At 46.3% G+C, this 15,502-nt stretch overlaps 1 protein-coding gene across 1 annotated transcript in view; it reads left to right on the top strand.

Moving 5' to 3' along the window:
* Positions 1-15,502, top strand: part of CHAT (choline O-acetyltransferase) — a 327,907-nt gene that overhangs the window by 119,616 nt on the left and 192,789 nt on the right. Inside the window, exon 7 of the mRNA XM_077259349.1 lies at positions 5,527-5,704. Coding sequence (XP_077115464.1) covers positions 5,527-5,704 — 178 coding nt within the window. The remainder of the gene's footprint in view (positions 1-5,526; positions 5,705-15,502) is intronic.

Below are 15,502 nucleotides of genomic sequence, written 5' to 3'. Positions count from 1 at the left end.
CTCCTGTTTTCTTATTTACCCAAGTTGTTGTACACCACCATTACTGTCCGGATTTATTGTTTTGTTTTGTTTTTAAATTGTTTTTAACTGGTTGTTTTGTTTTTTCATTATCAGTAATGTTTCTTATGGGCCGCCTCTTTACCTTCCGTGTGGACTCAGTCGACCTGCACTTATGTTGCCTGCAAATATGAACTTACATCATTCATGAACCAAGAATGCGCCGTTTTTATGTTTGCATCTATATGTGTCAATAGACCTCTGTGTTTCTATATATTGTTCTTTATATACTGGTGATATACCGTGCCCCTTTGTAGAGTTAAAAATTGCGCACTATGAGACATGTCTTTCTTTATCTATTTGTGGACATCACATTTGCGATAATACCTTACCATTGGTGGCAGTGCGCATCACGCTGTGTATGGCTGGCTCGGGGATGTAGGCTGGCGTCTCAGTTACTTGGTGTGCTCGCTCTGGGATCTCCTCCCGGCGCACCTGGTCTGACGCCCTGCTTCCATTCTCTGACCCGGCAGTCACAGTGCGCATGCGCCGCTCGCGCCACCGCTATTGGATAATGGCACACATGTGACCGGGTTCACTGGGGGTTATTAGAAGGTCCTGGCTGAGCTACACCCATATTCCCTTGAGAAAGCGGCATTATAGTGCCGTGAAACGCGCGTCGGGGGTCTCCTTTCCGGCTGTGCTCCTCCTTTGCACCCCTCTGCACTTCTCTGCCAGTAAGCCCACCTCTCATTATGGAGGTAATGCCCTAAATAGCTGTGTACTTTGCCTATGGGCTCAGTTATGTGACAGGCATACTGTACTTACTTTTTTACTCTGGGCTCACCTGCTTTTATAGTATTTATGGGGGGCACATTATGTGCTTTCCCTGGTTACGCAGTACTATTGGGGTACACTGGAAGGGTAGTCTCTCTTCTGTTTTTTGTATTGGAACTTATGTAATATGACGCACTACTGATTGCAATTTTAACTTTTTGTATATCAATAAAGACTTGTTTATATATCATTCTATGGTATGCTCCTTGTTCTCCTCCTTTTTTGATATGTACTTTGTGGAGCGGATCTATTTGTCTGGGGGTGCACTATTTTAGTGCCCCTTTATCCAGACTGTCAATATGGTTTTGGGATTCTGTATATTACTTCTCAAGTAGAAGTAGACCTCTTGAGGAAGTCTCGACGAAACGTACGTTGGGGCGGCAGGGACCATTTGTTTCCAGCACCTAGCCAGCTTCAATTCAGTAAGTATATCATGCCTCTCTTCTATTAGCCTGGTTTCATATTCTTATGGTCTGCTTAGGCCCTTATGCACTATGGATATTTATATATATGGAAAATGACAGCTAAATCCACATTTATATGTATGGACGCCTAGTGTCCAGTCTCTATTTACAGTGGGGCAAAAAAGTATTTAGTCAGTCAGCAATAGTGCAAGTTCCACCACTTAAAAAGATGAGAGGCGTCTGTAATTTACATCATAGGTAGACCTCAACTATGGGAGACAAACTGAGAAAAAAAAATCCTGAAAATCACATTGTCTGTTTTTTTTATCATTTTATTTGCATATTATGGTGGAAAATAAGTATTTGGTCAGAAACAAAATTTCATCTCAATACTTTGTAATATATCCTTTGTTGGCAATGACAGAGGTCAAACGTTTTCTGTAAGTCTTCACAAGGTTGCCACACACTGTTGTTGGTATGTTGGCCCATTCCTCCATGCAGATCTCCTCTAGAGCAGTGATGTTTTTAGCTTTTCGCTTGGCAACACGGACTTTCAACTCCCTCCAAAGGTTTTCTATAGGGTTGAGATCTGGAGACTGGCTAGGCCACTCCAGGACCTTGAAATGCTTCTTACGAAGCCACTCCTTCGTTGCCCTGGCGGTTTGCTTTGGATCATTGTCATGTTGAAAGACCCAGCCACGTTTCATCTTCAATGCCCTTGCTGATGGAAGGAGGTTTGCACTCAAAATCTCACGATACATGGCCCCATTCATTCTTTCATGTACCCGGATCAGTCGTCCTGGCCCCTTTGCAGAGAAACAGCCCCAAAGCATGATGTTTCCACCACCATGCTTTACAGTAGGTATGGTGTTTGATGGATGCAACTCAGTATTCTTTTTCCTCCAAACACGACAAGTTGTGTTTCTACCAAACAGTTCCAGTTTGGTTTCATCAGACCATAGGACATTCTCCCAAAACTCCTCTGGATCATCCAAATGCTCTCTAGCAAACTTCAGACGGGCCCGGACATGTACTGGCTTAAGCAGTGGGACACGTCTGGCACTGCAGGATCTGAGTCCATGGTGGCGTAGTGTGTTACTTATGGTAGGCCTTGTTACATTGGTCCCAGCTCTCTGCAGTTCATTCACTAGGTCCCCCCGCGTGGTTCTGGGATTTTTGCTCACTGTTCTTGTGGTCATTCTGACCCCACGGGGTGGGATTTTGCGTGGAGCCCCAGATCGAGGGAGATTATCAGTGGTCTTGAATGTCTTCCATTTTCTAATTATTGCTCCCACTGTTGATTTCTTCACTCCAAGCTGGTTGGCTATTGCAGATTCAGTCTTCCCAGCCTGGTGCAGGGCTACAATTTTGTTTCTGGTGTCCTTTGACAGCTCTTTGGTCTTCACCATAGTGGAGTTTGGAGTCAGACTGTTTGAGGGTGTGCACAGGTGGCTTTTTATACTGATAACAAGTTTAAACAGGTGCCATTACTACAGGTAATGAGTGGAGGAAAGAGGAGACTCTTAAAGAAGTTACAGGTCTGTGAGAGCCAGAAATCTGGATTGTTTGTTTCTGACCAAATACTTATTTTCCACCATAATATGCAAATAAAATGATAAAAAAACAGACAATGTGAATTTCTGGATTTTTTTTTCTCAGTTTGTCTCCCATAGTTGAGGACTACCTATGATGTAAATTACAGACGCCTCTCATCTTTTTAAGTGGTGGAACTTGCACTATTGCTGAATGACTAAATACTTTTTTGCCCCACTGTATATGTGATCTGAGAGACATCGATTAACAACTATTTTGATTTATACTCTAAGCATTGGCTAATTGTGCTGGTCACATTGTGTCCTTGAGTATTGGTTTCCAGTGGTTCTCATTTTATTGTTGTTATTTAGATAAATTTCCTTTGTGAACTTTTCTGTAATAAACGCTTATGTAAGGACTATACTCGTCTGTGGTCTGTAGGTACCGATGTTTTGTTGTGACTATATTATTTGGAGTTTTTTGTCCTCTTTACATACTTCTGGGACATCTGTTTGGTGTTTATACCTTCTCAAGTAGGTATGGCAAGTCAGGGTATGTTTTGATAAATTTCTGAACCACTAGGTTCAGCACGGGAGCCATGCATGGCACATGTACCAGCTTCCCAAGCTTTAATGCCGCCACCAGGTTACACCCATTATTGCAGACTACCAGAACGGGTTCAAGTTGCAGTGGGGAGAGCCACTGATCGGTCTCTTGTTTTATTCCTTGCCACAGCTCTGCTGCAGTGTGTGGTGTTTGAGCTACACAGATCAGCTTCTGCAGAGTGTATTGCTGCTTTGCCGATGCGCTGCTGCACAGTTCCCAACTTCAGAGTGATGTGGAGGGTAATTCAGCATAGGATGAGGAGGCGGAGAAAGAGGAGGAAGAGGGGAGACTTGACATATATGATGATGTGGAAACCATGACTGAGGTTGGTCCAGCTATACATGGCGTGGGTAGGATAAGTGATGTTCCAGTTTGTGGCTGAAGGTGGCTTTCTCTGTCCGTGGGTTTTGAAATATTTGGCCATTGAGAGGCCAGAGGCAACCAAAGGATCATATGTGCCAAACAGATCATCGGAGTGGCCAAGCATGGGGTCAAATGTTTCCTGTGACTGCTGAGGGGGGAGGAAGTAGGAACAGGTTGAGGATTGGATGACCCAGCGTTCTGTGTATCGACAGTAGACTGTGTGGTCGTGGAGGATCGGGTGCTACTAGAAAATTTCATTGAGGCCTTATCTGCCATCCAAGACAGTATCTGCTCTTGCTCTTCTGGCTTCCAGACTCATTTACGTTCCAGACCGGGAATTTTCGCCAGGAACATAGATGCATCAACCTTCTTCTGTCTCCCAGACTCAGTGCCTTGTCGGGCACCACTGACAACCTCACGCCCATGTCCACGTCCCTGTCCCTTCAAAACAGGCTTTTTGGGAATTTGGGGTTTTTGTGACATAATTGTAGATGTTCAGATGCAGATATTGTGGAACAAGGAGCAGTTCGTGCTTTGTGGAAGGTAGCACGACAGCCTTGTACTGCTTTGTGCTTTACAAATAGGAGGACTGTCTGAAATGTAAAAAAAAATATCACCTGAGTTTAACGCCGAACATTTTGCTTGCCAATCACCACAGAAGACAACGGTGCTGGCTGCATGTCAGTTGTGCAGGAACGTGCATGCTATTCAGTGAGCTAAATAGCTTTTTTGTTCAGTGAATGTGACCTCCTAATGCTGCAAATTCAACAAATGAGCATTTTCAGTTCTTTAAAACATATCAAATGTTTAGAAATTCTACTGTGCCTAATAATTTGGAAAAGTGCATTTTGAGTTTTTATTCATTTTGGAGATTATATTGTTATCATTGGGAGGTTTCCTTAATAAAATTTGATGTATACTCTAACGGGTGAAGACTTTTATTAGACTGACTGTCATTTGCACCAACCATTTAGGAAAATCCGAGAAAAATGTAATTTGCATAATAATTTGGAACATCGTGTATGTATGTACTGTAACTCTTCTGCCTGTCTCCCTGTACTACTACAGTCACCTACTACTAGAATAGCTCTCACAAGAGCTTTTATGGTTTTTTTAGACGATTTCTGGATGATTTCGAAAAGCACAACTCTCCCTAGCAGCTGCTCACACTCTCTCTACGCTAGCACTAACTGTGTTCCGGGTGCAATGTGCTGAAAATGGCGCCGGCAGGGCTTTTATAGAGCCTATGACTCATAGCCTACTATGATGACTCATCTATGATACTGTGCAGCCAGCCAATCACAGTAATGCCACCCACAACCAAGAAGGCTGCGGCAATACTTTGATTGGCTAAAGCTGGGCGGGAGATACGAATACTGCGAGGCGAGTAAAGAAATGCTCGCTAGGATTCAAGTACCGCATTACTCGCCGAGTACCGAATTAGAATAAATATACTCGCTCATCCCTAATTGCCATTAAAAAGGTTTTATTCACTCACTGCAAAATTGAGTGGCAATTTTTTTTTCACTTTAATTATTACTCTCTCACAGTGATTGTTCATGATGTCAGCGCGGTTAGTGCCTTATGATTGTTCTTCTTTGTATTGGTTACAGGCAACAAACAAATCCTGTGTAGTCTGATCCTGACTTCATATTTCCTTTCATCAGTTTACCAATTCTTGCCAACATAGACTGCTAGTTGTACTTATTAGACATCTAGTCACTGTGCAAAGGGAAGAATCTGGCACAGAAATGTATTTAGCCTTTACTTAACTTTGTTCCAACAGTTTTTCGTTTTGGATGTTGTTATTAACTTCCGCCGTCTAAATGAAGGTGATCTATTCACTCAGCTTAGAAAAATAGTTAGACTGGCAGAAAATGAAGATGAGCGCCTTCCACCAATCGGATTATTAACATCAGATGGAAGAGCAGAATGGGCACAGGCTAGAGAAGTGCTAATGAAAGGTAAGCTAAAAATTTTCAAAATACTATGTCAGAGAAAATAAATAAGCCTGAGTACAGAGGTAACTTGATGTTCGCAACTGAGAAATCTACTGGATTTTGCATCTTGGCACGTACTCAATGATTATCAGTAGTGATGAGTGTGCTCGTTACTCAGGTTTTCCGAACATGCTCGGGTGTTCTCCGAGTATCTTGGGCGTGCTCAGAGATTATGTTTGAGTCGCCGCAGCTGCATGATTTGCTGGATGTGATTTTTGTTTTTTCCATACATATTACATTCAGTTTGTAAAATAGGGGACATGTCACTGAGGGATCAGTGACCTGTCATAAGCCATCAGTATGAATATCTAAGCTGAGCACCACATAACGCCCCCCCAGGGGCATCTCATTAACTCAAAACTGAAAATAAAGATTAAACAACAACCACAACACGGATTTCATCAACCAAGGAATCATTTTAATCAGTATAACGGTGCCGACCTGACACTGTCTGTAGGTTACTCAGCACAATCTTGCTGACAGGTTCCCTTTAATCAGTGCTCTGCCTGGTTGTTAAATGGATAGGGGAGTCTGGCAGGCAACACCTATCCCATCACTGAAGATTAAGGTCATGACACTCATGTGTAGAATAATTCGCATTTAATCCAGCTCACACATGGAAATCCAATTAAACATTTCAGCCCATCCCAGCTCTCGTCTATAATGGAGACAGACACTTTTACAACACATTTGATAGGGTAACAAGGAAATTACATCATCTTGTTAAATTAACACATGAAAATGTGCAAGATAATACAAAATTTCAAAACTTACAATAACCACAAGTGCATATGCAAGCATGTGTGGTTCCCCTCCCCAAAGTTTAGTCACCCAATACAATAATTCTCCAATAATTGCAATGTGCGGGAACCTGGTGTCTGCCCCGGCTCTTTAGTAACCCCATTACTGATGGCCACATTGTCAAATGCCCCATTTAAGATAAGATCCCTAATTTGAGCAGTCCCAAAGTTCTCTCCGAACACTCTCAATCCAGTGGGGCTGGCCTCCTCGGTCAACATCTCATCCTCCTCCCCGGCAAGGACACACAAGTGGAGCTCATCCATCTTTGACGTAGTTTCTTCCTCAGGGATCTGGCTTTTGTCCGAGATACCCCATTTTGTCATAAGTGCCAAAATAATGAAAACTCACGCTTCAATATGACTGGATCTATCAAGTCCTTGACTATCCCTACCTCATGGGACTTGATACCATAGTCTGTTCACTCTGGCCACAGGGTAGTCTTTGGCATCTCCATGTATACAGTGAACACCTACAAATTTATCAGGGATCTGGAGTGGCCCCCAAACGCAGGGCAGCGGGGTACCCGGTACCGGGTCTCTCAGTTCTGGGGATGTCACGGTGGCCTGACCCGGTCCGTGGCCCTGCTAAGGGGCGCCCAATTAAAGATGTAGGTAACGGTGTATGTCGCAGTAAATAACGAGGACACAGGGTTGCAGTCTCTTTACCTTTTTACTGAAGGCTTCGGCATCCGCAATCCAGAGCACTGCTAACAGGGCTGGCTGAGACAGGCCGGTCCGAAGGCACATCCAGAGTTCCCTTTGCAGGTGGAAATCAGTAGCCTTCCTACCAGCGCCTGTGTGTTGTAGTACCTCCCTGCTGAGCACCACGGGATAGTCCTCACAACTGTCGTGTTTGTTTCTGTTCTTTCTCTCCGTCCCCCAGATGATATGGACAGGACGCACCCGTATGACGGGGTAGGCCTGGAGTTATGTTATAGGGACCCTAGAGACGCCCCTCTCCCACAATTGCCTCCGTTGTCTTCATTAGGTGTAAAAGGTGAGACAGCCAACCTAAAATTAACTGCCCTGCCGTAGTTCAAAGTAATGCGTAGAGCCTATTACTTCCTCGGTGCTCTGGCCACCGGCTACGCGCCTCAGAAGGATGTTGCCGATCTTGGGGCATGACTCCTTCTGGTTCTATCGCCTTTGTGCTGTGATCTCGTTTTTCACTTCTCCACAATATACTTCGCTTCGTGGCCTTTCTTAGGAGACTGCTGCTATAAGGTACAGGCACGGCTCCGTGACGATCTGTCTGTGCTAGGCCGCTGTCAGGATCCCACCCCTGACAGGTCCTCTCCCAAACTCTCCCGGGCTGCTTTCTGCCTCACTTCCTATCCAACCCCCAGTTTTACCCATGTGTGAGGAGTGGCCTAGTAAATAGGACCTTTTGCTCCCCCTGGCGGCCGGATTGTGAAGTGTAATGTGTGACTGTGATACCTGCAAGGTGAACTCTTTTAGTGCAATCAGACGTACCATCACTCCCCCTGGTGGAAGAGCGACGCCACTGCAACGACCAGACTCTGAGGCGTTGCAGATCAAATCGTGGGGAAGTGTAGCAATGAGAACAAGTTACACGGCACTCTATAAATTTGGGAGTAGAGGTGCTTAAGTAGGGTTTCCAGCCCCTTAAATCAAATGTATCAAAAAGCTTGGCACTCAATAATGCTTGTAGAAAATAAAGTCATTTATTTTACATCTGGACAAACAGATCAGCGGTAGCTCGTTTCTTGCTAAACGTTTTCGATCCTTTGTGGACCTTCCTCAGAGCAAGTTTATCTGGAGCGTGGAATCTGGACTTATAATCAGATGTATGAGTATATTGGCAATATATGTGGAGGGTAATTTCAGAGGCAGTAATGGAGACCGTGACTGTGAGCAGGATAAGCTGCTTGGGCATGCGATGTGCCCACACTGTATGCGTTCTGTTGCCTGGAGCGCTGATTATAAGTCCAGATCCCACGCTCCAGATAAACTTACTCTGAGGAAGGTCCACAAAGGACCGAAAATGTTTAGCAAGAAACGAGCTACCGCTGATCTGTTTGTCCAGATGTAAAATAAATGACTTTATTTTCTACAAGCATTATTGAGTGCCAAGCTTTTTGATACATTTGAAGTGTAGCAATGATCAGGGACACCAGACTTCCAGAGTCCACCAGTCCAAGTACCATTACCCCATTAATTGACAAGGCACACTTCTGTGGCCCTTCACCGGGTTGACAGTTCACACTGCAGGCTGGATATGCATAATAGGAGTAATGCCACCATAAGTTGCAGTCCATCGGTTCAGGGGACATATGACACCTGATGGCTACCTGTCCAGAATTGTGGCATGGTCAACAGACTACATCCTTAATAAGTCTTTGGTAGACCCTCAGCAAAATTTGGATGCCCCCCGTCTGTGGCTCTAGACCCTCTCTGTAGTGAGTCATCCCGGTCGTCTGTGTTCTGAGTGTCGCCTGGGAAACTTGGGTCTGTACTGGTCAAGGAAGGGAGTCGATGAATATGTCCATCACCACACACTTGACCATCTGTGCAGGAGTGGAAGGCTCTAGCTGCAACCACTTCTTGACTAGGTGTAGCAAGTCAAATATCTGTGAGCGAAGGGGATTGTCGCAGGCATATGTCCAAAGATGGAGTCTTTAGGCTTTAACTGAAATAGTTACTCCCAGGCATGCCAAGATTTTGGTCTTTGACTTGGCGCCTTCCTTGGCATCTTGTAGTATTAAGTTATAATACACCTTTTGGGGTTTACCGGTCAAATATGGCATCAGCAACTCTGCCAACTGCTCTGTCAGAAGTCTGCCCTGATCAGCCACCCTCTCGAAACCGTCAGAAAGGCTTCCACATCATCGTCCGCGGTCACTTTCTGCATGGCCAGCATTAACGTGTTCTGGACTTGTGTGTCATCAGCCAGTCCTGGGGGTGGGGCAGTTGAATTGCCCTCGACAGTGCTCGCCAGAATCTGCATCTTTTGCCGCTGCTCCTGCTGGTTCTTCTGCATTTGCTGCTGCTGTATCTGCTGTATCAACAACTTGTTCGTTTCCTGCTGCTTTTGATGTTGCTGCGTTTGGACTAGATGTTTAATTAAATTCTCTATGTTGCTGGACATCTCTCGCTGGCTGATGGCCTTCACCCAGGACATGAGACATTCTCTGTATTAGCTACACGTGTTCCTGGAGCATTGCCCACATTCAAAACACCAACTGTGGTAGTGCTACTTACTCGGCTGCTCACAGAGGTGGGCACAGGAACGATTCTTCAGCAGATTTATTTAAAACACGGCATAAACCAGTGTGGGGTTCAACAAAATAAGTGTGGCCCTTTCTAGCAAAACTGTGAAAATAAACTATAACGTATATCAGAGTCCATATGCCTGTGGGGATCCACCCGCTCAGAGTTTAACTACACAGTTCAGCACTAGGGTTGAGCGACTTTTATTTTTATAGGATCGGGTCGGGTTTCACAAAACCCGACTTTCTCAAAAGTCGGGTCGAGTGAAATCGGCCGATCCTATAAAAAAGTCGGGGTCGGGGTCGGCCGAAACACGAAACCCAATGCAGTGCAATGGGATACTATGGTTCCCAGGGTCTGAAGGAGAGGAAACTCTCCTTCAGGCCCTGGGATCCATATTTAAGTGTAAAATAAAGAATCAAAATAAAAAATATTGATATACTCACCCTCGGACGCTCCCTGGTACTAACTGGCAGCCTTCCTTCCTAAGAATGAGCGCGTGAATGACCTGCGGTGACGTCACGGCTTGTGATTGGTCGCGTGAGCGGTCACATGGGCGGTCGCGACGAATCACAAGCCGTGACGTCATCTAAGGCCCTTCACGCGCTCATTCTTAAGAAGGAAGGCTGCCGGAAAGAAGCAGGGCGCGTCCGAGGGTGAGTATATACCTAATAGGAATATACTCACCCTCGGCTTCTTTCCGGCAGCCTTCCTTCCTAAGAATGAGCGCGTGAATGACCTGCGGTGATGTCACGGCTTGTGATTGGTCGCGTGAGCGGTCACATGGGCGGCCGCGACCAATCACAAGCCGTGACGTCATCTAAGGCCCTTCACGCGCTCATTCTTAAGAAGGAAGGCTGCCGGAAAGAAGCAGGGCGCGTCCGAGGGTGAGTATATACCTAATAGGAATATACTCACCCTCGGCTTCTTTCCGGCAGCCTTCCTTCCTAAGAATGAGCGCGTGAAGGGCCTTAGATGACGTCACAGCTTGTGATTGGTCGCGGCCGCCCATGTGACCGCTCAGGCGACCAATCACAAGCCGCGACGTCACCGCAGGTCATTCACGCGCTCATTCTTAGGAAGGAAGGCTGCCAGTTAGTACCAGGGCGCGTCCGAGGGTGAGTATATCAATATTTTTTATTTTGATTCTATATTTTACACTTAAATATGGATTCCGATACCGATTTCCGATATCGCAAACATATCGGAACTCGGTATCGGAATTCCGATACCAGATTCAGAAGATCACCGACCTCATGGCCGACCCCACACAGGGGTCGGGTCGGGTTTCATGAAACCCGACTTTGCCAAAAGTCGGCAACTTCTGAAAATGGCCGACCCGTTTCGCTCAACCCTATTCAGCACATAAACACTTCTCTGGAGCTCTCTTGCCTCCAGACACACAGACAGGGAAAAAACTCAGTGGCCAGCCATTTAACCTGCCGAACCACACCCTTGAAGTGGAGATATGGTGGGTAGTCATCCCGTCCATCTCTTACAACTACAGTACTCTAAAAAGTGTTTATGTGCTGAATAGGGTTGAGCGAAACGGGTCGGCCATTTTCAGAAGTCGCCGACTTTTGGCAAAGTCGGGTTTCATGAAACCCGACCCGACCCCTGTGTGGGGTCGGCCATGAGGTCGGCGATCTTCTGAATCTGGTATCGGAATTCCGATACCGAGTTCCGATATGTTTGCGATATCGGAAATCGGTATCGGAATCCATATTTAAGTGTAAAATATAGAATCAAAATAAAAAATATTGATATACTCACCCTCGGACGCGCCCTGGTACTAACTGGCAGCCTTCCTTCCTAAGAATGAGCGCGTGAATGACCTGCGGTGACGTCGCGGCTTGTGATTGGTCGCCTGAGCGGTCACATGGGCGGCCGCGACCAATCACAAGCCGTGACGTCACCGCAGGTCATTCACGCACTCATTCTTAGGAAGGAAGGCTGCCGGAAAGAAGCCGAGGGTGAGTATATTCCTATTAGGTATATACTCACCCTCGGACGCGCCCTGCTTCTTTCCGGCAGCCTTCCTTCTTAAGAATGAGCGCGTGAAGGGCCTTAGATGACGTCACGGCTTGTGATTGGTCGCGGCCGCCCATGTGACCGCTCACATGACCAATCACAAGCCGTGACGTCACCGCAGGTGATTCACGCGCTCATTCTTAGGAAGGAAGGCTGCCAGTTAGTACCAGGGCGCGTCCGAGGGTGAGTATATCAATATTTTTTATTTTGATTCTATATTTTACACTTAAATATGGATTCCGATACCGATTTCCGATATCGCAAACATATCGGAACTCGGTATCGGAATTCCGATACCAGATTCAGAAGATCGCCGACCTCATGGCCGACCCCACACAGGGGTCGGGTTTCATGAAACCCGACTTTGCCAAAAGTCGGCGACTTCTGAAAATGGCCGACCCGTTTCGCTCAACCCTATTCAGCACATAAACACTTCTCTGTAGCTCTCTTGCCTCCAGACACACAGACAGGGAAAAAACTCAGTGGCCAGCCATTTAACCTGCCGAACCACACCCTTGAAGTGGAGATATGGTGGGTAGTCATCCCGTCCATCTCTTACAACTACAGTACTCTAAAAAAAATCCCTGTCATAGCCAAGTAATCCCTCAGCAGATAACATGCTGGAAAGAAATTTCTGGGTTTCACATCATGGAAGATAGCAATCCTCGTGATACATATATACACTCACATACATTGCCAGTGACCCTGTCACTCTATACATATATTGTAGTAGTTCACTCACGTGGCGGCACAGGGAGGTAGAAAAAATGGGAACACCGTCTCTTTAAATCCTTGTTGGTTTATTATCAGGCAGCATAAACCAACTAATGGGAAAACAAAACTCAGCCTTTCTGGCTAAAACAAGAACAAAACAACAAAAGGAAAACAACACGCTTCAACACAGTCCATAGGTTGCGGGTGGTGCCACGCTCTGGAGCAGCACAGGTTCAGTCTTCGCTCAACGAGCGACAAAGCCTCTGGAGACTCGTCTCTCCAGGCTAGCTGAACCCAGACTGCCTGTAGAGCTCGCTAATTTAAACCCAAGCCTGTGACTTTCCCATCATGTGATTGATCACATGATCATGACCTCACGCAGGTCCTGGCAGGTCTGCCACAGGAGATAAAGTGGACCTTCTCCCACATGCTCTATGAAGGAACACATAAAACCAGCCCTTTTTTACACAAGTTAACCCGAGTCACAACACATAGTGTGCTGGAGAAAAATGCTCTGGTTTCATATCTCTGACAACGTTAAATGCAGTGACACATATCTCCCCTCTATCACCTTGCCAGTGACTCTGTTACAATATATAAAAACTTCCTTCTCAACCCCAATGGGGGTGGTCTTTGTTCTCTTTTCTCATTCTCGGGTCCTCTATCAGAGGCCTGGAAGTTTGAGGATTCTCTGCAGGATCTTAGCTGTTCCCAGCATTGTGCTTTTCTGGACAGAGAGCTCAGATGTTGCTCCTGGGATCTGTTGTAGCCATTCTTCCAATTTATGGGTCACTGCTCCATGTACTCCTATCACCACTGGAATCTCTGTTGCCTTCACCTTCCACATCTTCTCCAGTTCTCCTTTGAGGCCCTGGTATTTCTCCAGCTTCTCATATTCCTTCTTTCTGCTGTTGCTGTCATTTGGCACTGCCACATCTATCATTGCTGTCTTCTGATCCTTGTCTACTATCACAATGTCTGGTTGGTTAGCCAACACCTGCTTATCCATCTGGATCTTGAAGTCCCACAGGATTTTAGCCCTTTCATTCTCCACCACTTTTTCAGGGGTCTTCCAATTGGACTTAGGATGACTTAGCCCATATGCTGTTCATATGTTCCTGTATGCAATTCCCGCTACTTGGTTGTGACATTCATTATATGCTGTTCCGGCTTGCATTTTGCATCCTGCCACTATGTGTTGGATGGTTTCTGAGGTTTCTTTTCATAGTCTGCACCTTGGGTCTTGTCTTGTGTGGTAGATTCCTGCTTCTATGGATCTGGTACTTACTGCTTGCTCTTGTGCCGCTATGATTAGTGCCTCTGTGCTGTCTCGGAGTCCCACTTTCTCCAGCCATTGGTAGGATTTCTCCATGTCTGTCACCTCTATTATCTGTCGATGGTATATCCCATGCAGCGGCTTGTCTTGCCATGGCGCTTCATGTTTCTGTTCTATCTTCCAGATCTGTTGTTGTTGCTGCCTTAGGCTTTCTCTCAGCATCTCATCTTTTGGTGCCATTTTTCTGATGTATTCCTGGATACTACTCGTTTCATCCGTGATGGTGGCTTGGATGTTTGTCAAGCCTCGCCCACCCTCCTTTCTGTTGGTATACAATCTTTGTGTGTTAGACTTAGGGTGGAGACCTCCATACATTGTGAGGAGCTTTTGGAATGCCCGCCAGGGCTGTAGGGTACTCTGTACCAGGTCCGGTACTTAAAGGGGATGTGTCATGGCGGCGACCCGGTCCATGGCCCTAGACGCCCAAGTAAAGGGGATGGTCTTCAAAGGGGGTTTGGATAAAGTTTGTTTGTGATGCCACCTGTGGTACTCAGTCAAGGGTGACCGATGCTGCTTAACGAGGTCCTCTGGGTGGTGTTATGGCAGCTGGGATGGTATGGCTTCCCACCGGTGAAGCTGGGTCCCCAGGGTTCCCGATGTAGTAGGGACTGGTGGTAGATGGTATAGAAAGAAATGGAGGACACAGGGTTGCAGTCTCTTTACCTCTTTACTGAAGAGTTCAGGCATCCACAGTCCAGGGTACCGGATCAGAGGTACAGGTATGGTCCGGCTGGCATGGAAGCAAATCTGAAATCCCCTTTACCAGGCAGGGTTGGAAGCTTTCCTACTAGCGCTGTGGTGTAGTCCCTTGCTGCCTTAGACCTCACAAAAGTTCCTCACGTTTCTTCTCTGCCTCCCTTGTTGGTAGGACACTACCCGTACAACAGATAACTTGAGCCTTTTCACAGGATCTCTATCACGACCAAGTCTCCATTCTGCTACTGTGTCCTTGGTTGTCAATGGTGGACAGGTAACTTGCAATCTGCTGTCCTGCCGGTTTTGCCATGGGGCATAGAGTTACCCCCACAACCTCGGTCTTCCGGCTACCGGTATCTGCGCTGAGCATGGAGGAAGCCCAGTCGCAGCTTCTCTCTCCAACTCTTAACTCTCCTTTGCTCCACTTCCCCACACAGTCTCTTTACAGACTGCTCTGCTTTCTTCTTATCTCTTCCCAGGAGCTGCACCACCTCTCGTGGCTGCACGGCCCCAGTCTCCTTCCTCACTCATCACTCTCCTCTCGCTGATTGACTGCTCTGGGCTCCCTAGACCAACTGCCTAACTCCTCCTCCAGACCAGAATATATATCAATATCTAGGGAAGCTCCCTCCTTCTGGCCTGGAGTCAGAACAGTGCTGTATGTTCTGAATACCTGATAAAGGGATCCTTCTTTGTTTCCAAGCGTGACATCACTCTCCCCGTAAGGAAAGCAATGCCACTGTAACAAACAGGAACCTGGGGTGTTACACTTTCGTGTCTTCACATCTGCAGCTTCCATCTCTTCTTTTGGCCAGCACACTATGCCAGCAGGGTATCTGATAACTGGCAGGGCATATGTATAGATGGCGTGGATTATATTCTTTCCATTGAGCTGACTCTTCAGGACCTGTCTTACCCTTTGATGGTATTTGGATGTTGCTGCTTTCCTTGCCT

The sequence above is a fragment of the Ranitomeya variabilis genome, chromosome 4 (genome assembly GCF_051348905.1).
Source record: "Ranitomeya variabilis isolate aRanVar5 chromosome 4, aRanVar5.hap1, whole genome shotgun sequence".
Classification (NCBI taxonomy): domain Eukaryota; kingdom Metazoa; phylum Chordata; class Amphibia; order Anura; family Dendrobatidae; genus Ranitomeya; species Ranitomeya variabilis.
Note: the sequence above shows the minus strand (reverse complement) of the source record. Positions and strands in the feature narration are given on the sequence as shown.